Here is a 22,350-nt window from a genome sequence, read left to right as displayed (position 1 = left end):
GACACTTCTCGTATAACTTTTAGGTGATTACCAAGATGGCCACTTTCGACGAGCAAACCAACGGCACCTTCAAGCACACCTGGATGTCCCACCAGGGTAACCCGGATGAGCTGGTGTACTTCCCGTCTTCCACCTTCGGAATAGACGCCAACAGGACTTTCGAGTAAGCATACAAGTTGACTTAATTGTTACATCAATTCTTTCTTGTTATTCATATGGTCGGAGACGTGTTGGTGTCTGCATAGGAATGCTGAGATTTAGTAGAGTGTTCAGTGTTCTCTGTGTTTAGAACCTGTCCAAAAGAGACAACCATATCAACTTAATATATGTGTAGTGTGAGCCTCAATTAGATGCATATTTTTTTGCTAGAGATATTTGCCACTGAATTTCTTGCGAATCTTCAATTGAGTATTCTGGCTGAATTAAACTTTTACCTTCTGTCTAGGAGAATTTCTTGGATATAATGTGACAGATCAGGTCTGGAAGTTTTCCAAGTCATCCCACAAGAAACTTCAATTAATATAAAGATATTTTTGTCTTTTAACTAACTTAATAGAAGTAATATTCTAAGGTAAAATGAATGACACTGCAATTGCAGTGCTTCTTACCGTGCGTGAGCACGATTCTTCAACACTGCAAATGCAGGAGTCCATCCCCTATAGGTTAATTTCACATGTAGATATGTGGACATAACTAGTCAGTAGACAAGTAGACAAATGCGTCGGATTCCCATCCAGGTTTTGAGGGTTCAATTCAATTTTTGTTAATACATGTTTTTAATCATGGCCTCATTACTCTGCAGATACGCAGGTCTGGTGGTGTTCAGCGACGTGGCAGTCAGCCGCAGGAACGAGTACTGCAACCTGACGCTGGGCTACTCCGAGTGCCTCAACGGCCGCTGCTTCAGGATCGAGAAGAAGTGCGACGGGATTTTTGACTGCGAAGATGGAACTGACGAGGCTGCATGTAAGCTACTGTCTGATTAATGAGTTTGAATCATTGTATTAAAACTTAAGCTCGGTAAGCAGACCACTTGGATGAGTGACCTCTTGACAGAAATTAAAACATTTTATATACAAGTGCAGTCTTCTGAAAAATCACAGGATAGTCTGAATTCTTGTCAAATCTCTTCTAATTTTGAAATTGACAATTACATAATTTTATGTTAAAAGTATATTACTAGCGCAGACTTGTAAAAAAATCGCGGGATATTATGATTCCAATTTTGAAAATCATTTTTTAAAAAAATTTCTGTTAAAATATTATTATTATAGGTAAGTACCTCCTTTATCACTTGTCTGAATTCTTCACACGGTCAGTTCTAATTTTAAAATTGGCACTTAAATTCAAAGCAAATTTTATTTCACTGAACCAGATTTTACGCAGTACTAACGCACAGCACAGACAACCGAAATTAGTTTGATTTAAATTTATAACCTTGTGTCAAATTTACACAGACACATATTTATAGTTCAGATTAGCAAATAATGAATGATTCATATTTGCAGGCGACAATGACAAGTCCTCCAAGCTCACCCACTTCCGCAAGTTCCGCTTTAACCGCATCCAGCGCCAGTACGAGAATGTGTGGCTATGGCGCGACATCAACATCGGCCCCCACGGCCACTTCATCTTCAACACGGAGGTGCCGGAGAGGCCTGCGCACTGGATGGTCTCCGCCTTCAGTATGTCACCCAGTCTGGGCTTCGGCATGCTGTCAAAGGCTATCGAGGTAATTGCTTGATGTTATAATGAAAGTGGTTGCTACACACCACGGGCCGGCACTGTTGCTTCATCTTGAAGAAGCTACCAGCACCACAGAGAGGAAATTCTCATTTACTAGCTAGGAATTTAAAAAAGTCATTCTTTTCAACCTATTTATTCTAATAAAAAGTCAAATATTACTCTATTCTAATAAAATCACAACGTGAATTTGCAAATTTCTAGCTGCTTTAGGTACTTACACCATAACTAAATGCCGAAAACCACATTAATTTAACTAATTATTAACGCACGCAACACGGTATCACCTCTGCACGCCCTGATGATGGATACTGTAACACTGTCCGAAATGTTGGCTAAAGCAGGAGGAAGCTCAACACTGCATTATAACCCTAAAAACTAATCAAGATAAATAACTCCGCACATCCTCATTCCGTGCTGGTGGCCACTTTTCATTGCAGACCAGTCTATCATTGCGCTGTCTCAGATTTGTCTCTATCATGAACCTAAAAGCCCTAGACAGAGAATTAGTGCGATTTTGTATGAATAACATTGAAGCCAATTCTAGGCTGAGGCGAAATTGCCTGGCAGCCAGCCATCTTGTATGACAAAGTTTTGAAATGATTTTTTGATGAGACAGGGAATAGAATTGGTCATGTAAAAAAATTATGTAGGTTTTTGCATTTTTCATACATCTTACCCCTCACCCCGCAGCTGCAAATTGTTCTTGAATAACTCTCTCCAGAGCATTTTAAGTTCATGTTCTGCATAGACTAATTGGACGTCTTCGTAAAACGTACCAAAGCTGCATGTTGTGATCTTTAATAATTAATTTTATTTTTCCTTTCAGTACGAAGGAGTGTTGCCATTCTTCATGAATCTGGAGATGCCAGACGTTTGCCACCAGGGGGAGCAGATTGGAGTGCGCGCCACAGTATTCAACTACATGAAGGATGCCATCGAGGCCACCGTCGTGTTAGCGGGATCACCGGACTACAAATTTGTCCACGTCGAGGAGTTTGGAATAGTGCGTACAGTTTCTAATAGTTTGTATAAGAACAGCTATCCTCGATTATCCGCAGCGAAACGGCGGTTAACTAGAGTAGAATCAATTTGTGTCTTCCTTCCTTGTATGATTTAGAAGAGTTGGTGGAAGTCAAAGTGGAATGCTGAAGTAATTCAGTCAGTCGATGCAATTGGAAGTGTTTTGATTCAGCACAGATGTGCCTCGAGTAAACTTGTGAAGTGTATATTCTTCTGCGATGTGTTGTGTTGTTTGTATTTTTCCGCATTCACAGATTTCCTTATGAATGTCAGATTTTTCACAGAATCCATGATTTTAAATTTATATAATGATATCATGACTCCAAAATGAAAATTGTTATTTGCTTTGTTTTTAGGTTAATTCGTACAACCCAAGGACCTCATTCGGAGAGCACCAGTTCTTCGTATACATCCCGGCTGGAGAGGCCATAATAGTCCACCTGCCAATTGTGCCACAGAAACTTGGAGAAATCGAAGTCACCATTCATGCCACAACACTTATAGGAAAGGATACCATCACAAGGAAACTTCAGGTTGAGGTAAGCAGGAACTTTCTGTATTTTTCAACTTTGGTCTTCATTCCAGGGTGCACCGAGAAGTTTAATTACAGTTTCTTTTCAGTCTTTATTTTAGGACCAGCATTTCATCATTATCATTTTAGGTTGTTTTCCATTTAACTGTGTTAAGTCTGTCGAGTCAGTTTTAAAATCTATGTTCAGTGTTCATAAAACTCCATTTTAACCCCTCCGACTTTTCGCGAACTTGAAGCTAAGATGTCTTTACCGAAATGTCAATTTCACGAAAACGTTGTGTTATTACTGCCTCACAATCAAAGCTCTATAAATGAAACATTACTGAACAGAGCCGAATAGTAAAAACTGTTTTAGAAAGGTTACAAAATAGGCTTTCAAATTGTTGTATCATAAATAAATATTAACATTTGTAAATATTTAAATTTAGAATGGAAACATGAAAAAATTGTAAAAATGACTCACCTGTAATGTTTTATGTAAAAACGATACTAAAATCACGGATAATGTAAAAAAAAAACACTTATTTCATCGTACAAATGTACAATAAACAATTCTGTCACTTCACTTTTTGACCATTTCATACAAAATATATTTTAAAAAAAATAATTAAACTTGCGAGGCGGGTCGGCACGTCAAACGGCTTTCTTGGCGTCGTTTTACGATTTGGCGGGTAAAATTTGCTTCCACTGAGTAGGTCTTTTTACGGGTTTCTATGGATAACTTTGAATAGAGATGTGAAGCTTCATTCAATACGAATATTCTACTTTTTGTTTTAGGGATGTCACTAGAAGAATAACGGAGTTATGACGATTTTTGTGGAAACACACGCGTTGACGTGTAAACACGCTTATTGTACTTGACTGCTATCGTTATTTTATCGTGTATATCTGCTTACGTTGCTGACCGGTTAAATTAGTTTTCTTATGTAAAAATAAGTTTCTTTTATTTTATTGATGTTGTCTTTCCTGAAATTAGTTTTTTTTAAACTCTCTGGGAATAATATATTTATTTTACGACTTTATGTCCTGGTTAAATCTTCCCCACAGGAAAAACTAAACTCTTCCACACACTTTTCCACAAATGACCAATCTAGTCAATCCACATTATGCAAGTGCATTATATAAGCATAATACATAAATACAAAATAAAACAAGAACAACACGTCAAATCACCAGTGATCAAATAGGAAAATAATTCACCGACTCCAGATATTTTCATATCAGAGGGTTCGGCTCGGTAGAACTTCTAACTGGACCTATAAATCCTACTGATCCCTCAACATAAATATTTAAAAAATATTTTGTAGTCCTACATGTATTTATAATGACTGATTTTTTTTTTAAAATAGTATTATTATTATTTTGTAAAATATTATCACTAAATAAATAAGTTGTTGACAATTCTGAATCACATATAAATGCTCACAGCAGCCTACGGGAATATATAGAACCGGATTGGTACTGATACATAATGTATTCATGTTCAACTCTTATGGGATATCAGTATCAAATAACTAGCTCCACCTTTTTATTTAATATTCGCAGGCCGACGGTCTCCCGCAATACCGCCATCAGTCCGTGCTGCTGGATCTCTCCAACCGCGCCTATGTGTTCCAGTACATGCACGTCAACGTAACAGAGACGCCCCTTATCCCGTACGACGTGGATCGCTACTACGTGTTTGGTTCCAACAAGGCACGCGTGTCCATCGTGGGAGATGTCGTGGGACCCATATTCCCCACCATGCCTGTCAATGCCACCAGTTTGCTCAATCTTCCTATGGTAAGAAAACACAAAAACTACTTCAAAACAGTCAAATATTTAAAAAATATCTACTATGAAATTACCATAGAAAACACAACAAATGTTCTGTGGGCGTGTTTTGTGCACATTATTTGTCCCATTGTGGTTTAAATTTCCAATACAAAACTGTGTTTACGAAGTTCAAATAGGATGGAGATCTACCATGTCAGGCGAGTGTAAGTGAGATTTAGTTGGGCTATTGGGCTAAATGGAACATTTATTTTCATTTAAATTTGTAAAGACTTCTAGTTTTCTTCTTTATTCTATGGATATTACCTAATTAGTATCATTTTTTGAGAAGTGACCAAAAAATTTCCTTGATTGAATTGAAAGAAACTGAAAAACAAAAGCAAATCTTCAAGTTATTATTATTTTTCACAGGCAGTATTTTTCTGCTGAAATATCACAGGGTAATCCGAATTCTTGTTTCCAATTTTTTTAAATTAAAAAATATTATACAATAGGTAGGTACTTTATCGCTTGTCTGAATTCTGCACACAACTTATTCTAATTTTAAAAATGACACTTAAATTCAAATCAAATGTATGAACCAAATTTCACGCAGGACTTCCGTCAAATTCAGACTTTATCCTGTGTGAGCTGAATTTTTGCAGCCGATATCCTGTCTCGGCTGGCCCTTCCAATTCAGATATTAGTAGTAAATTCATAAAAAATACCACACATTTCTGTGTAAATCGACATTTCGTGGCTGATTACGTCGCAGCCGGCTTGTCAGATTGAGATTAACTATACACGGTGTCCGGAAACTCGTAGTACAAGCGGGAAACTGGAGAATCTACACCACATGGGGAACCCAAAAAAACATAAAGTTTTTTGATTTGAGCATTTTCAAAAAAAAAAAAAAAAAAACCAAAAAAAAATATTTTTCGGCTATTTTAGGGTTAAAGTTTTTTCTGGTGTTTAGGGTTGAATAACAGATGTTTTAACCCTGCAGAGCAGAAATATTTTATGATTACACCGGGTTAAATGAAGGGTGATTTCAAAATAATGCTTCAAATCCGAGTTTCTTCATTTGTTTTACTTTCAAATAGTTTTAATTAGTTGGGTACTTTGATCTTCAGTAATAATTTATAAGAATTTGATTAAAAAAAAATAAAAAAAAAATAAAAAAAAATCAACTTCAAACTCGATTTACTCGATAACGAAAGCTCAAATAAAAAAAAAATATACTACAAAATCGACTCCAAATGTGATGTAGATTCACCAGTTTCCCGCTTGTACTACGAGTTTCCGGACACCCTGTATAATAATATTATTAGGACGATGTTTAACCTGTAAATCGAAATCTTACGGCATTTTACCACCACAAATAGATTCAGATTAACAAAAAATTTATTTGCACAAATCGATTTACATACAAATTTTCTTCTGCAGACAAAAAAAATAAAAAAATAAATTTCTGAAAAAATTTCGAATTATTGTGTTTCTTCTAATAGTTCCCTCTGCTAGACTATATCAACATTGAATTGTTGCCTAGATCGTTCAGGATTTGGATGGTTTACTATCATTTAAGTTAAATCAATTGTTTTTTTCATTATTATTCCAGGACTCTGCAGAACAGAGCATGTTCAGCTTTGCGGCCAACCTGTACACTACAATGTACATGAGACTCATCAACCAGAGGAACCGCACTGTGGAGAGGCACTCCTTCCACCATCTCAACATCCTCTACCAGCGCCAGCTCTCCTTCCTCAAGCCCGATGGATCCTTCAGCTTGTTCAGGAGCGACTGGTCAGTCAAATTGCTCATTAACTGTGACCAACAACAAACTGCAATAAATAAATTGATATTTTGGTTAAAGCCCACTTACACAATACCATACTTGATAAAGTGACTTTTTTATTTTTGTCTTTCTCTAATCTACTAGATAATATCTGAAAGCAAAATTAATGCACAAAGTCGACAATACATTTGCAGTGCTTTGTACCATGCGTGTCCGGCACATAGGGGTTTAGTTGTTTTAAATCAAATTGAACGGTACCATGACAAAATGGGATATTGAAGAACTAACTAACCTACACGCCATTTAATCGCATGGGTAGGCAGAGAGAGACATAACTCGATCTTGGCAACCCTCCTTGCCTCATTCGCATTCATATATCGTCTCATATATACCCTTCGATTATTCTGACTCTTGACATGGCCCGACTTAATGTGATATATCAGTATCTAACCCTGACTCAATATCTGTTTCACTTGATCGTGCCATGTCTTCCTCAGGCGTACCCAACTTCTTCTAACATTCACATTTGCATCAAATATTCTCCTTACACTCTCCTAAACTTTCTTCGTTCATTTGCATAACATACCCAAACCATCTGAGCGTCACTTTCTTAATCTTACTCATTACGCTTACATCAGCCTTGCATTCTTTGCGGATCACCACATTTCTCACTCGATCATACATGGTTTTATCACACATACGCCTCAGGGATCTCATTTCTATAGGGTTCAGTCTGCTTGAAGAATTCATATCGAAGAAAAGCTGTGAAAAGTGAAGGAAAAAGAACTCGCCTATTATTTTATGTCATTTTGTTACGAAATAAAACATTTTGAATCTTTTTACATTAATTTGTCACTTCAAAACTGCCGATTCTCGGCCTGTCAGCATTTGATCAAATTTTAAGTTGAGTTATTTGATTTTTTTTTAAATAAAATTTGATGTTGGTTTGTAATATTTTTATAGTTTTTTTAGATGTTTGTTTGTTTTTTTTTGTGATTTCAAGTCCCAGATGCGCCTGTATTTTTTTCTGATTTTTCTCTTTCATATTTTCGTTTGAGAATTGCTAATATTGTCTTAAATAATTAAATGTTTTTTTTTTCAGGAATCAGTCTGCATCAAGCGTGTGGCTTACAGCCTTCTGTGCCAGAATTTTCCAAGATGCGTCTTTCTATGAATGGGAAAACTACATCTATATTGACCCTTCAGTGAGTGTTTAGTCTGTTTATCAGCATCTTCCATATAAATTATGTTTTCGCTTAAAACATCGAAAAAACCAAGAGTATTTTAAAAATTTATTATAGTTTTAATTTCTAAATAGTACTTTTTTATCTCAAATGTTCAAGTTCTGGTAGGTCTTGCTGCTGAGAGCTCCATTGTTTTATTGTGTAGGTACTTACTTGCATTTCTTCTAATTCTGTTGAAACTTCTTCAGGTGATATCCCGGGCCATCTCCTGGATTCTAGACCACCAGAGCTACGAGGGTTCGTTCTACGAGGTGACCTGGCTGCCCGACCGAAAAGTCAACGGCTCCCTCAACTGGCCCGGAGACGACCTCATCACGCAACGTAACATATCGCTCACGGCACACGTCATCATCACGCTGGAGACGGTGAAGGATCTAAAGGATATGAAAGGCGTAAGTTTCAACACTCAATATCTAGTTGCTGAAAGATATGTACATATTTGGATTACCTGTCTCCAAGTCTTTCGATTGTAGTGTCAATTTGAATTCAAGTTACGGTTTGTCAACAAATTTTAGATAAAATGGAGGGCACAACGATTTTTTAAATGCTTTTAAATAGCAAAACAAAGCTTCGAAGGAAAAAGGACGTCACTTCGAAAAGGTATGGTCCATGTGAATATTTTTCACACGGACATCAAATGGTGTTCAGAAATAAGAAGGTGTTTTCTTTACTTCACGAATAATTGCTTGGAAAGTTTTTTTTTAAATGTACTTAATATAAAGTAGCCATTTATTAGATGTTAAATAAAAATGCGCTCTTCATTTAAAAAAAAAAATTTATGTTAAAATTGAGTTATGCCATTTTTCCTATCAAAAAGTCAAATTCAGGAGTCAATCATAACCTCACATTTGAATCTAATATAAATTGTTCTAAAATCAGGGTTACTCGGTATTGCCATGTGAAAAGTTTTAATTTATCAAAAAATAATTCTTCTAATAGGTAGGTTCTTACTTTGTGATAACATAATTAATGAATTAATATTACATTATTGTTATTTGTTTTTGGGGTGTTATGCCGTGTTGCGCTAACTCCTTCTTTGGCCAACGTTTCGGACAGCATTGCAGTGTCTATCATCAGGGCAAATGTGTTATTTGAGGTTGTGTTAAGATGTGAGCTTATGTATGAGGTTGTGATACCGTGTTGCCAGCTCCAACCCTCTGAGCTAACATTAACGTATCATTTTTTAATAAAATCATATTTAATATTACATTAAATAAATCATATTTAATATTACATTAATTTATTTATATTACTTTATTAGATGCAAAATCTACAAATGTTTAAATAGGGGCAACCCCAAATCGGCAGAAGAATCGATGGAGGAGAGGAAGGGCAGGGAGCGAAAAGTTGTATTTCCATTTTATAAAATCTCTACTTTACTTTATTCTTACTGTTATTTTGTAATTTTCCAGGGTCTGGGAGCAAGAGTAGCGCTAGCTCAGCAGCGTGCCATCAGCTGGCTGGAGAGGAATATGAAGCTGTTAAACGAGCATGGGGAGCCATACGATGTGGCCATCGTGGCGTACGCCCTCATGTTGAGCAAGGCCTCCAACGCCGAGGCCGCCTTCGGGATACTGGCGCGGCAAGCGAGATCTGAAGGTAATTGATCTATCTTTCGATTTTAAGACATACAAAAACAGTAATTCCTTACTGTCCACAAGGGTTAGGATTTTAACGAAAGGATGTACATTTATTTAACGTAAGAACTAAATGATAATAGTAAAAAAATGTAACAGTACATAGAAGTCGAGATTTTTATGGTACCGTTTAGTAATAAACCTTTTTTTCAATTTGAAAATATTTTGTTGTATTTTTCCTCACTGACATCTGAATTGCAAAACACTATTCGAAGTTTGATTTTATAGAAACAAAGAAAAATCCAAAAAAGTTCATTTTGATTGGTTTCGCAAAAAATTCCACATCGAATGACCAGTCAGTGGCTGAGCTAGCATCACGTCTGGGTCCCACCCAGGCGTTGTGAGTTCAATTCCTTGGCTGGCTCCTCCATCACAACACATCAAGTTATTTGTAACCTGGGAATGTTTCTCTTCATCAAGCATCAAAAATATTTCATGCAATTACCTATCGCATAGACAACTATGTATCTACATTAATAGCACTCATTTGTAGAATTAATAATTGCAAATTATTATAAGCAATAATTAAAAGCCTGAAATAACCATACAAATTGAAAATATCTTTCGAATCAAAATAAATGCCGCCGACGGCAATAAGGAAGTTGAGTGAAAAATATTTTGACTTATAAAAAATATGTTCATGTAGATCAAAAAATATAGATTCTAAATATATAAATATATTTCTGTATTATTATTCTTAGAATTAGTTAAACGTTCTTGAAAAAGCATTCAATAGCAATAGACTGTATACGCTCCACGATTGGTCGAAAGAATTCTGACGTCACATGTGACTTGTACGTACAACGGATCACCTATGGTGCATCTCTTTCTATTACATGAGAGATGGTCGGTTTAGATGAGAGAGGTGTATAGGCCAAACGTTTATTTGGATTTGTCAAATATATGTACGTATTTGTTGTTATTATTATATGAAATGGATTTCTAAAGATACATATTCGTATAGTGCTTTATAATAATATGTTGTTTATTGCATAACTTAGAAGTTTTTATTATTATACATGTCACATAGCATGTGATACACTTCAGGCCGCCGGCCGCCCAGAAAAGTCTCACAGTGAACTGGGCTGTAAACCGTTATTTTACTTTTGGTCTTTACTTTTCTGCGCGGTGGTCCTGAATTCGCGTGGGGCACGTCAACAAATAGCAACGCAATACCGTACCGGGCGGGAAAAGCAAATATTCTAACTTAAAATATTAATTTAACTATGAAATCTTAATCAATTTTCTTTTTTTTTAAATAACATCAATTCTAATAGACGGTTAACATTGGTAAAAAAATTACTGGAATTCCTTGTTGAAGAATTAAAAATTTTTCCATACAAAATGCTTAAGCGACGTGGTTTTCACAGTTCTAATGACGTCACACTACACCCCGCCTCTTACCGCTCGGATTCCGCTCGTTTTGGCGGGCTTAATAAAATTTAAACTTTGAGAATTAATTTAATTATGAAAACAAACTTTAAAAAAAAAAAAAAATACCAGTATTTAAGTTTGAATGCGAACATTAATAAAAAAAATGGACTCAACTTCCTTATTGAACCACCAGCCTTCTGATTGCAGGTCAGCTGCTCTAAACTACTAAGCTATGTCGGCTTATTCCAAACCCACCAAATAATTCAATATTTACTAGTATTTCATTAAACAATTATTGCTTATACATTTTTATTCAGGAGATATTTCCAACTTGAATTGATATTTCTGGTGAACAATTATTGCTCTTAATAATTTATTTGTGCTATGGATAAAAAAACCTTGTCTTATGAACATTAGTTTATCATTAAAAAATAATTGATAGTTACAAATTTAAAAAAAATAAGTACCCATTCCAAATATATGATAGAATTAAAATAATTTTCTAGTAAAAAATATTATATTATAGGTAGGTACTTCTTGACAAATTGATCAAATTCTTGACATTTCAGTTACAATTTTGAAAATTACAATCAAAATATTTTTCTGTTCAAATATTATAATTATATAGGTAGGTTGTAGGTAGGTTAGGTAGTGAAACTGGAGATAATCGAGATTACTAAAGGTACACAAAATATCTTTACAAAACCTTTTCTATCAAAATGTGTATAATACATAGACATATGAATATTAGTAGACCTGCCCTAAGTGATTAAAAGCGTATTATTCCCCACTCCCCATACCGGTTCCATTGGAGCCGGCTGGGCTCGCGTGTGGCTTCCCGTGAATCTTGAGAATGTGACGTCATCATTCTTGTTCGAACTAGCGTCGAGCTATGGTCGAGGCATTTTATGAAATAACACGGCAAAATAGTGGCTTGTGATATGAAAACTTGTAAAAATAGATGTGAAAAAGAGAATAAACCCAATTGTCGTATTACATTCCATATGTAAGCATCATTTTAAGCTTATTCACATCGTATAATATGAATCAGTTGTAGAAACATATACTATTACATCGAGATACATCAGCGGATGTAGCGGTCGAGTGTAGCGATTCTCAAGTGTGCGCATCGTTGTTACTGGGAAGTAAATTATGAACACTTATAAAAGTGTCTTAACTAAATACGTAAACAAAATATTCCACTCTGAAAATAGAAGAACTTTTTTTTGCCGAATTTGGACTTCGCAAATTTGTTCATAACGTGGCGAGTAATTTGCGCTCCCATGTAAAAATGTCTATTCATTCAAAAGCAGATTTTACTTTTAAGAACTAAATGGTGATATTAAAATGCGAGATGCCTATATACTGTCAGATTGATTTACTGTCGAATCACAGTCAGCTTTACCCCCTTCGTTCTTCCACAGTTGATTTTACCCCTCACCTTTAATTTCTAGTCTATATATTCTTATGTCTGTGGTATAATATATATTTTTAGGGTTGAAAGTATAGACTTTCTAAGAATAATCCCATCCCTTGTCTCTTGCCCACACATCACTGACTAAGAATTTATTTCCCAGGTGGTCTTACGTACTGGGGCAAGGAGAGCGTGCCCATGCCACCTTACAAGCTGGAGAACCAGAAGCCCTTCCTGCTGCCGCGTCTGCCCTACAAGTACGACGCCATCAACATCGAGACCACGGCGTACGCGCTCATGACGTACAACGCGCGCCAGGAATTGTTAATCGATCCAATCGTCATGTGGCTCAACGCACAGAGGCTGACTGATGGTGGATGGGCTTCCACTCAGGTATTTGACCAACCCTATTAATACTAAATATTCTAAATCAATCTAATTAATTATGTGATTAACAATGTGGGCGATATCGCCCTCTGAGAACGCTTGATGGATCCAAATATATTTAAAGTAAGAGAAACTTTGATCTCGGTTATCAAAATTTTCGATGTTCAATGGTTCAAGAAAACCAATTGAAGATCTGACCTTTCGCTTTCTTGTCCTGCTAAGGGCGGCTTGCACCATAAGTTAAATTTGATTTAAATATAATTTTAAACACATTATTTGATTTAAGTCGACTTGGCGTCTTGCACCACAAAATTTAATTCGTTAAATGCGTTTAAAGAACTGTCAAAGTTAAATACCCAAAAGCGGCTGTTTAACTGAGTTAAACGTGTTTAGCCCTACTCGTAAAGCAGTACTGTCAAAAATATTTAGGTTATCTCTTCGATTTCTGATTGTGTTTAAAATCTATCTCATTTTAATTTGTATTCACAATGAACATTTGGGATATGTATTCTGACGATCATGAAGAAATTATGTTATTGAAATTATAAATAACTTAAATAAATTATAATATAGTCAGAAAAGTAAACAAGAGAACAAATTTATTTGAAACACTCAGTGCCAAGAAGTTTCAAAGAATATTTCGTCTCAGTAAAGAAATGACATCAAAATGAGGTGCTCGTCCCTTGGAGCTAACACTCCTTATCGAGGAGTACTTTGCAAGGTTGTAAACTTCTAATCATACCTACAGCATTCTTATAATACTTTAAAACAATATAATATGTAAAAGAAATAAAAAAAAAAAACAAAATTACTCGGATAATTGTTTTATTTTTAATTCCAACAACAGAAGCTCTTTTTGTATTATTCCATCATTATGTCTATTTGCTTTAACTTTTTCTTCATAAAATAAATGAACACACTATTAAACCACACACACAATCACAAAATATTTTGACACTTCAAGTAAAATGAAACATCGTAGCTGTTTTATTTACGCGTAAATGGCGGTAAACACGCGGTAACTGTTTTACCGACGCGTTAAACGCGTTTAACTAAAATTGCCACCGAACTGCGTGGTGCAAGACGCAACTAAACGCATTTAAGTTAAATGTATTTAGGGTCTTAAATACGTTTAGTTAAATACAATTTAAGATAAAATTTGCGATAGTTGGTGCAAGTCGCCCTAAATCTTACACTTTTATTATTTATATATAAATTAGCCAAATGTAAATATGGATAAAGTATTAAAGATATAATTATGTGCATCAAAGAAGCTGCACTATAAGTGTTGATACATTATTAGCATTATTAACATTATTCTCTAACTAGGCAGTGCCTGTTCTAAGGTGTGAATACATTATGTCCCAGCCAACATTAGTTTCTAACTAGGCAGTGCCTGTTCTAAGAAACTAATTCTGTTGTCTGTATGTAGTTTTTATTTATTTAAATGGCTCCTCAATCCTCTGTCTGTACTGTGCACAACACGGGGGCATGACAGCTGAACACCTATTACCACCCGGTTGAGTGTTCTTATGAGGCGAGTTAAGGAAGGGATTTTAAAATGCAGGTCTTGTAAATACCTGGATTGAATGACAGAGAAGAGATGAATGCTGGTGAACTGCCATTTAACATTGATTTAATATTGTTTTGTTATGTTTCTTTCAGGACACATATGTAGCCATGAAGGCACTCATTGAATACACTGTTCGCAAGAGGTTGAGGGATGTCAGCACGCTTTCTGTGGCCATTGAAGCCACGGCTCTGCCGGGAACCACCAGGATGCTCTACGTCACCAACGAGAACTTGGCTGTTTTGCAGAGCATTGATGTAAGTGCACTATCAACATTTCTTCGATCTGATGAACATTGTCCATTTAATTGGAACTCTCTTTCTGATACAATCATTGCTTTGATTCTTAATTATTATTATTCATAATTAATCCGTAGTGGCTAACATGAAACTTCACTATGATCATCTTGTCATTGCCTGTTGTTTTCGCATTTTGTTGTTGAAATAATTAATTATTGATGTTGTTGTTGCAATTTTTGATAAGGTTGTTGCAATAATTATGTTTTTACAGTATTTAATATTGTCATGATCAATTATGCAACATTTTACCCCATATTTTCCCTTCCTAACCAACCAATTTGTCCACAGATCCCGCAAGCGTGGGGCACGGTTAAGGTGCAGGCCAAGGGCGCAGGGTACGCCATCTTGCAGATGTCGGTGCAGTACAATGTGGATATCCAGAAGTTCCAAACAGAACCTCCCGAGCGCGCCTTCAACCTCTTAACGCGCGCTGACTTCCACGGCCGCAATAAGTCACACATCACCTACCAGTGTTGCCAGAGGTGGGAACAACCTTCATTTTAACAATAATTTTTGTTTTTATTTATTAATTTGGATAGCCCTTTAAATCTTCTCAACAAAGAACTTATTTTCTTATTTTTCATTTCATCAATGCATATAATATGAAACAATAATAAAAATGGTTTGCTTGTTTAATTTAGCTGGACAAACATCAACGAGTCCATCAGGTCAGGAATGGCTGTGCTGGATGTGACCATACCAACGGGCTACATTATCCAGCAACAGAAACTGGACGCCTATGTTCTGTCTAGAAACGTCCGCAACTTACAGAGAGCCAGATTCCAGGAACGAAAAGTCCTGTTCTACTTTGATTATGTAAGTATATTATTTATTGTCAGAAGCTCACTCCTATATTAATCATATATATAATATGACATATTTCCCATCCTTCCTCTTCCCCATTTCATTTTTGTCGTATCACTTTGTTTTTAACGTGTGTTTTTGTTGTTATTTCAGTTGGATTATGAAGATACCTGCATCAACTTCACAATAGAGCGATGGTATCCGGTGGCGAATATGTCTCAGTACTTGCCTATTAGAGTATACGATTATTATGCTCCAGGTACGTTCATACTTTTTAAATAAACCACAGTTTATCAAATAAATCAATAAAATAGAAATATTCATAAAATGTACCAAGAAAATGAATGTGACAGAACCAGAATTCCTTCAATTTTCTTATTCCTAAATCCTAGTATTCACGGTCGAGCGATGAGCATTTCTGTAGTCACTAGTTATTAACCTTAATCATAAGCCACTAGTAATAAACCTTAACTGTAAGAAGTTATAAGTCTAGGTGATAGGGTATAGTTTATATATTAAGTTATAAGGTGCCCTTGGGGTGATCTTCTTAGAAAAATGGCGCTACAGAAGTGATGATCTAAACATTATTATTATTACTTACAGTTCTTCAAATTATCTTTCAATAAAATGTGAAAATGTATTGGTTAGCTGTGTGGTCAAATGCGTTGTGTTCTCACCAGAGATGTGCTTTATTTCAAATAAATCCATTTCAAATGGAAATGCAAAATGGGTATTTTCCATTTTGCATTTTAAATGCTTTTCTAAAAACCATTTTGCATTTTGCATTTTAAATGCTTTTCTCAATGCATTTTCAATTTTAAATGCTTTTTTGCAACATTCTTCCTACTATCTCCACTCATCTTTTTTTCATAAGCCCCAAATATCAGTCGGTCCTCAACCTCGCTATGAGAGATAATTTACATTTGTCAAGTTGCTCCCTGGTAGGAGCCCTGGCAATTGAGTGATACCATTACAAAAAATACTGATTCAAATACTGAACATGGGGCCATGACGCTGTAATATTAAATGTTAGATAGCAGTTTCTATGTTTTTACGTTGGCAACATTAGTCCCGCGCAAATTTTTGGTGGTTTCATAATCTGTAGTCGTGGTGTTTAAGGATTTACCATCATGTAATATGTTTGTTCTACATTGATGTCCATTTAAATGACAAAATTGTTTAAATTCTATAATTATTTTAATTGTTTGACCTGAGAAACCATTTTGCATTTTCAATGCATTTTGAAAATAGGTATTTTGCATTTTGCATTTGAAATGCTTTTCTAAAAACCATTTTGCATTTTGCATTTTCAAATGGAAAAGTTTTGACCCATTTCCATTTTGCATTTCAAATGGTTTTGTGTACCCATTTTGCACATCTCTGGTTCTCACCCAGGCAATGTGGGTTTAATTTCTTTACTAGCTAAATCCTCCATCATTGCACAAGGAACATTTTCCGCTTATAATGATGATATGTCGTAGGGGAGTTTTTCAAATATTGTCAGGTTATTCGTTGCCCGGAAAAGTTTTTCTTTTTTCCTCTCAACACACCTTCATCCTGCAAGTTTAGATAGACACCTCTTTACTGATCGGTCTTCTTCCATTCTTGTAACGTGTCCTGCCCATAGGAATCATCCCAATATTATAAAACCTTGTTATTGACAACTTTTAAATTATTTTTCAAGAAACTGTTAAAAATTGTGAACTGTGTTTTTTTTATTTCCAGAACGATTTAACGAAACTATCTTCAACTCCCTGTCGACATACATCCTCAACATCTGCGAAGTGTGCGGCTCATCGCAATGTCCATACTGCTCCATCTACAACGCCGCTCCGAGCATCCAGGCCACCTTCAGCGTGATATTCCTCGCCGCTTTCACCATCTTTGTTTCCAACTTCCGGACGAGAAGTCTCGTCAATGGCTTCATGCCCTTCTCTGGAGGCGACGTCGTCATTTAAAATCCAATGGATACTTAATTTAATAAGTGAATCAAGTTGACAATGACAATATATTTCTTCGGTTGATTGCAATCATTGATAATGGTGGCTCGGACAATTTCGTACTGTTGAATCTAGTAATGTTATCAGTTGCTTATATCTAGTTATAACCTATTCTCTCCGAATTATTCTTTTTTTTTATAAACCAGTGTGGTTAACCTCTTCGCTGCTACGAGCACATATGTGCGCGAATAAACAGTGTCGTCAGCGCTATGCGCATATATATGTGCATTCATTTTCATATAAAATGTATGAATAACATGAAAAGTGCCGCATACATCTGTTATCCTATAAACATCAGGAACGTGGTGCAAAGGTTAAAACAAGTTAAATTTAACTGACAAGAAACCAACTTTATTCAATAATAATTACATCCAAAGCGGGTTCCAATTCGTCAATTTTCAATAGATAGTTTTAATTATGTAAAAATCATAACTATCTTGCAAAAATGATCTTTTTTGCAAACTATGTTTGGTAATTCTTAATTTCATGTCTACCGTCACCGCCATCTTTATTAATATTTATTAATAAAGGCCGTGCTGTAGAAAATGAACTGACAATTAAAACAGACCTGTTTTCGGACTTTTGCAGTGGTTTAAGCAGGGTTTAGTACTAATCCCTGCTACTAACCTGTACTAGCTAACTATATGTACTAACCCAGTGCAAAAGTCCGACAACAGGTCTCTTTAACTGTCAGTTCATTTTCTACAGCACGGCCCGTATTAATAAAAGATGGCGGTGCTACCGTGTGTTCAAATGAAATATTGTGTTTTAACTCGTTTAGTTTTGACATCAATAAGCGGGATAATACACCTTTATCCATATTTTGACTGGTTTCTCGCAAACATATTGTGAATTTAATAAAACCTATACCTGTTTATAAAGTGGTATGCTCATATTGTAGAACTTTCTGTGCTTCATTGCAAAAGATGTAGAATATCCATACTTATGTAATTTATGATGTTTATTTGAAATAACCAAACCATTTAACAATAAGTTGAATATTTTTAAGCAAGTGAATAGGGCAAGTCTTCCATTGTGACTGATGTTTTGCTTTTACTGTTATATTGCTGTAGCTGCTAATTTTCAACTAATTATTGTTTTTGGAGCACTGTTTTGATTTACTATGTTTTATTGCAATTTCACTTATTTTATTGTAGAAAGAATAAAACCTGTTGATTCTAATTTTCAAACAAAATATACACATGTTTTATGTATCACTTCTAATTTATGTTGAAAAAAAATGCCTCATCATTTTATAAAATTAAACATTAGTATACACTTATCCGTAAATATTCAATTAATGGCCATTCAGGAAATAAAAATCGAAATCGTGTACACATTTTTTTTTCTTTATTCTCAGTGAACAAAATAATAATGCATCATAATAGCTTCAATATTTAAAAACTAAAATTGTATTGTATATTTGCAGCGACTGGAAACTTCGTGCTTAGTTTTGTTACTAACAATCAAGAGTTTTTTTATTTATTTAGAAATTCTATATATTAATAGTACTTGGCTAATTTTTAATCACCATTTTTGGCAAATCTCAGGTCAAGGGCACTTTGTTTCTTTTCTGACAGAAAAGATTAACTGTGCTAGTGAACATTTTCTGCCAGAGCTGAAAAAACATAATATTTTATACAAATTAAATGAATGTTCAGATCTGATTTGTGTCCATAATTTGACAGAATTCCCATATTGTTTGTTACCTTACAATACTACTGTCTCTTACTAATTCGAATCTCTCTTTTTATAATCGATGTTTAGTTAATAATCTATAAACCGTCCATTAATCTGGTCAATGTTGTTTGTTTTTTTTTTTTATTTACATGTAACTTAATTTAGACAAGTGGTATCCATTTTGATCTGCGTACAGAAGTGTGAAGTCTATTAAATTAGTAATTTTTTAGACATAAAACAAAGGTTAGTTATAAGATTTTGAATGAATGATTGTCAGAGTTGAAAGTTGTGTCATATTTTGTAATGATTTTCAATTTTTTTTATTTTTATATTGAAGTAATATCATAATATTTTGCATCCGTAGTTAAGTTTCACTTTTTCTTAATTGGGTTGCATTGTTTGATTTGAAAACTAGAGTTTTCGGAATGTTGATTAATTCATGTACAAAATATAATATAATATTATTAGTGTACATAAGATCTATGTAATTTAATGATTTTGTGCTTACTTTTGACTGTGTTGAATACCATTTTATTTTTCCTCCAGGCAAGTATGTATTTTTAAACAATCTCGTAGATTTTAAATATACACATACAACAGCAAGAGTGCCTTTATTATTTTGGGAAGGTAACTTTTTAAACTTTTACTGTGTAGGAAACTTGGAACATTAATTTTACGACGAATTTAATAAGTACAAATTAATGCCTTTTTTACTAAACAATTTTCAAGTAGATAATTGAATATTCTCAGAAGAATGTATTTGAATGTGTGAACAAAAGACTAAGGTCGGGTTGTTTCGGAGAATTTGAACAATTCATCACATTTCAACGTTCATTTTCGGGATCTGTGAAAGTCCTATTCAAGTTCTGATATTATATCATTATAGACTAGTTGCTTGACAAAACTGAAATAAAAACAGAACTTGAAAAAATCCTTCACAGAACTTGAAAATCAACATTGAAATTTGATGAATTATTCAAATTCTCCGAAACAACCCGTCCTAAGTTCGCTGAATTTATATAAATGTAAAACTTATGATTTTTTAATCTCAACCGTCCAATGTAGATATTATTAGAGTATGTATTTTAAAATTTTAAAAATCTATTTAAGAAAATATTATTATATGACCTGTATTTTTTACAATGTGTGTTCTTTTGTTTAGTTTCATTCAGGGATGAACCATATCTATAGTTCTTTTAACCTTGTAAAATCTTTCAGAAATGAATTTTTATATAATAAAATGTTGATTTATTATAACTTATTTACAGTGTATAATTCTTCCCTACCTTAAATCCCAATCTTCTGTTGTCTTTACAGGGTGTCCAGTAACTATGATCTAACGGAGTAGGGTGATGAAGGAGGTTATTTGCAATCAAAATTACCAAACATGTCCAATTCTTAACCCTTTCAATGTTATATAATCATTTTTTTAAACCCAGTATACCAACTACATAAATTTAGTTGTGTACAAAGGACAGTATTTTTTTCTAATTATGCTATTATTAAATATTAGTAATTATTATTTTAAGATTGACCAAAATTTAGGGAGTATGTTGCTCCTACGCTCCGTAGGGATAGCTCTCGATGCTCTCCAGTAGCGCTGAAGCATTGGTGAGGCCTAGTAAGCCATGAAATTAGTGCAGATTTATCTGTACTGAATTTCTGTTTGATTGCATTCTATTATAATACAACTATTCCAGATTTCAAAATCATTTTCACTACAACCTATGCGGTCTTCCTTATAAAGATTTCTTACTATGCCGCTGCAGCGTTAGTATAGTAGCTATACGGTGAAGAGGGCCATATAACTGCTCTGGTTAAAATTTTTACTCATAATAATAATCATGCATGATTTTTTAGACTGGCACCACTTTATTCCAAACCTCAAAAACATGGTCATTTTCATGTTTTGACGTTTCTTCAGATTGACCTGGTCTCGTATAATTTCTTCGAATTCCGTCCAATTGTATGCGTTCCGTATTTGCTTTGGTAAATCTATATTTCCAAAAAAATATTCCTCTCATAGTGCTGCAAATGGGTATTACTGCTTTTTTACATTTTCATTGCGCAACCGATCGATATTTGTCAAATCAACCAGATTGTCCGCGATCACAATCGTAAAACGTTGTGAAAACCTCGGGGTTGGGCGGCTCAAAAATCTTTCAACTACTAATACTGTCGTTTTACAGCCGGTGTATGCAGTATGCGTGATTATGAGTAACGTTTTCTATCATCCCGCGTATTATCTATTATGACTTAGACGGATGGTGTTTGGAAACTTCAATTTTACTGCAAAAAAATAGTTTGCTTGTGGCTCCTTTTTCTGGTATCCGCTCCTATTGCAGGTTGGGACTCTTGTGTGATTATTCACATTAAGAAAATTAAATAAAGAAAACTAAAATTATAAGCAAATATGTTTTATTTACGCACGCATCAAATATAAACTTTACAATTTTATTTAAACACAGGATGTAACACTGCGAGAGAAATGTATATTTAAAATTATATTATGCAGAATTTTTTACATTGTTTTAAAAACGACTGCAAATAACAATAATGGTAAGTTTTGTAATTCCATAGAATATTATAGCATCTCACAAAGTGGTACAACCTGCATTCTATTACACACTAATTTAGATTAAAAATCTAATATACAAAAATACACATTTATCTTTTGTATATTTTTTATGTTTTTACATTCAAATTGGCTTTCCACTCGGGCAACCCTCTAAATAAAATAATATTGCGTTTAATTAAAATCAATAAAAGAAATTCTCATCACCTACATGCTGCAATCGTGGTAGCCATTTCAATGTACACATACATTTACACAGATGTTTAATCATAGATAATAGAAACGGAGGGAGATATGGCATGGAAGCGTGCCGACTGTCCATGTGCTATGACCAAACTGCACACTATCAAAGCGGCAGAGCCAATGGAAATATACATTTGGTGTGTAGGTGGAAACAAAGTCAGGGGCGGTTGTGCATAGATACGACTTGCAGTTATATTGGTGAAAGATGTTGGCGACACTTTTGTGAGTGATTTCATACTGATAATGGATCATGACTCATCTACCTTATTTCTATTATC

At 34.6% G+C, this 22,350-nt stretch overlaps 1 protein-coding gene across 2 annotated transcripts in view; it reads left to right on the top strand.

Moving 5' to 3' along the window:
- Positions 1-20,500, top strand: part of Mcr (macroglobulin complement-related) — a 155,827-nt gene extending 135,327 nt beyond the window's left edge. Inside the window, exons 16-32 of one of the 2 annotated variants that reach the window (XR_016303000.1) lie at positions 24-163; positions 803-966; positions 1,509-1,732; positions 2,573-2,749; positions 3,123-3,305; positions 4,844-5,080; positions 6,669-6,853; positions 7,948-8,050; positions 8,278-8,481; positions 9,502-9,688; positions 12,678-12,907; positions 14,567-14,728; positions 15,059-15,252; positions 15,412-15,586; positions 15,728-15,833; positions 17,300-20,039; positions 20,260-20,500. Coding sequence is in view for 1 of the 2 variants with exons in the window: in XM_089638742.1 (XP_089494868.1) it covers positions 24-163; positions 803-966; positions 1,509-1,732; positions 2,573-2,749; positions 3,123-3,305; positions 4,844-5,080; positions 6,669-6,853; positions 7,948-8,050; positions 8,278-8,481; positions 9,502-9,688; positions 12,678-12,907; positions 14,567-14,728; positions 15,059-15,252; positions 15,412-15,586; positions 15,728-15,833; positions 17,300-17,532 (2,904 nt within the window). In the remaining variant the exon portion in view is untranslated. Of the gene's footprint in view, positions 1-23; positions 164-802; positions 967-1,508; positions 1,733-2,572; positions 2,750-3,122; positions 3,306-4,843; positions 5,081-6,668; positions 6,854-7,947; positions 8,051-8,277; positions 8,482-9,501; positions 9,689-12,677; positions 12,908-14,566; positions 14,729-15,058; positions 15,253-15,411; positions 15,587-15,727; positions 15,834-17,299 lie in introns of both variants that reach the window. The other variant, XM_089638742.1, reaches the window with a different exon arrangement.
- Positions 20,501-22,350: the final 1,850 nt, after the last annotated feature.

This window comes from Hesperophylax consimilis, chromosome 13 (assembly GCF_061612785.1).
Source record: "Hesperophylax consimilis isolate HC1 chromosome 13, BYU_Hcon_1.0, whole genome shotgun sequence".
Taxonomy (NCBI): domain Eukaryota; kingdom Metazoa; phylum Arthropoda; class Insecta; order Trichoptera; family Limnephilidae; genus Hesperophylax; species Hesperophylax consimilis.
Note: the sequence above shows the minus strand (reverse complement) of the source record. Positions and strands in the feature narration are given on the sequence as shown.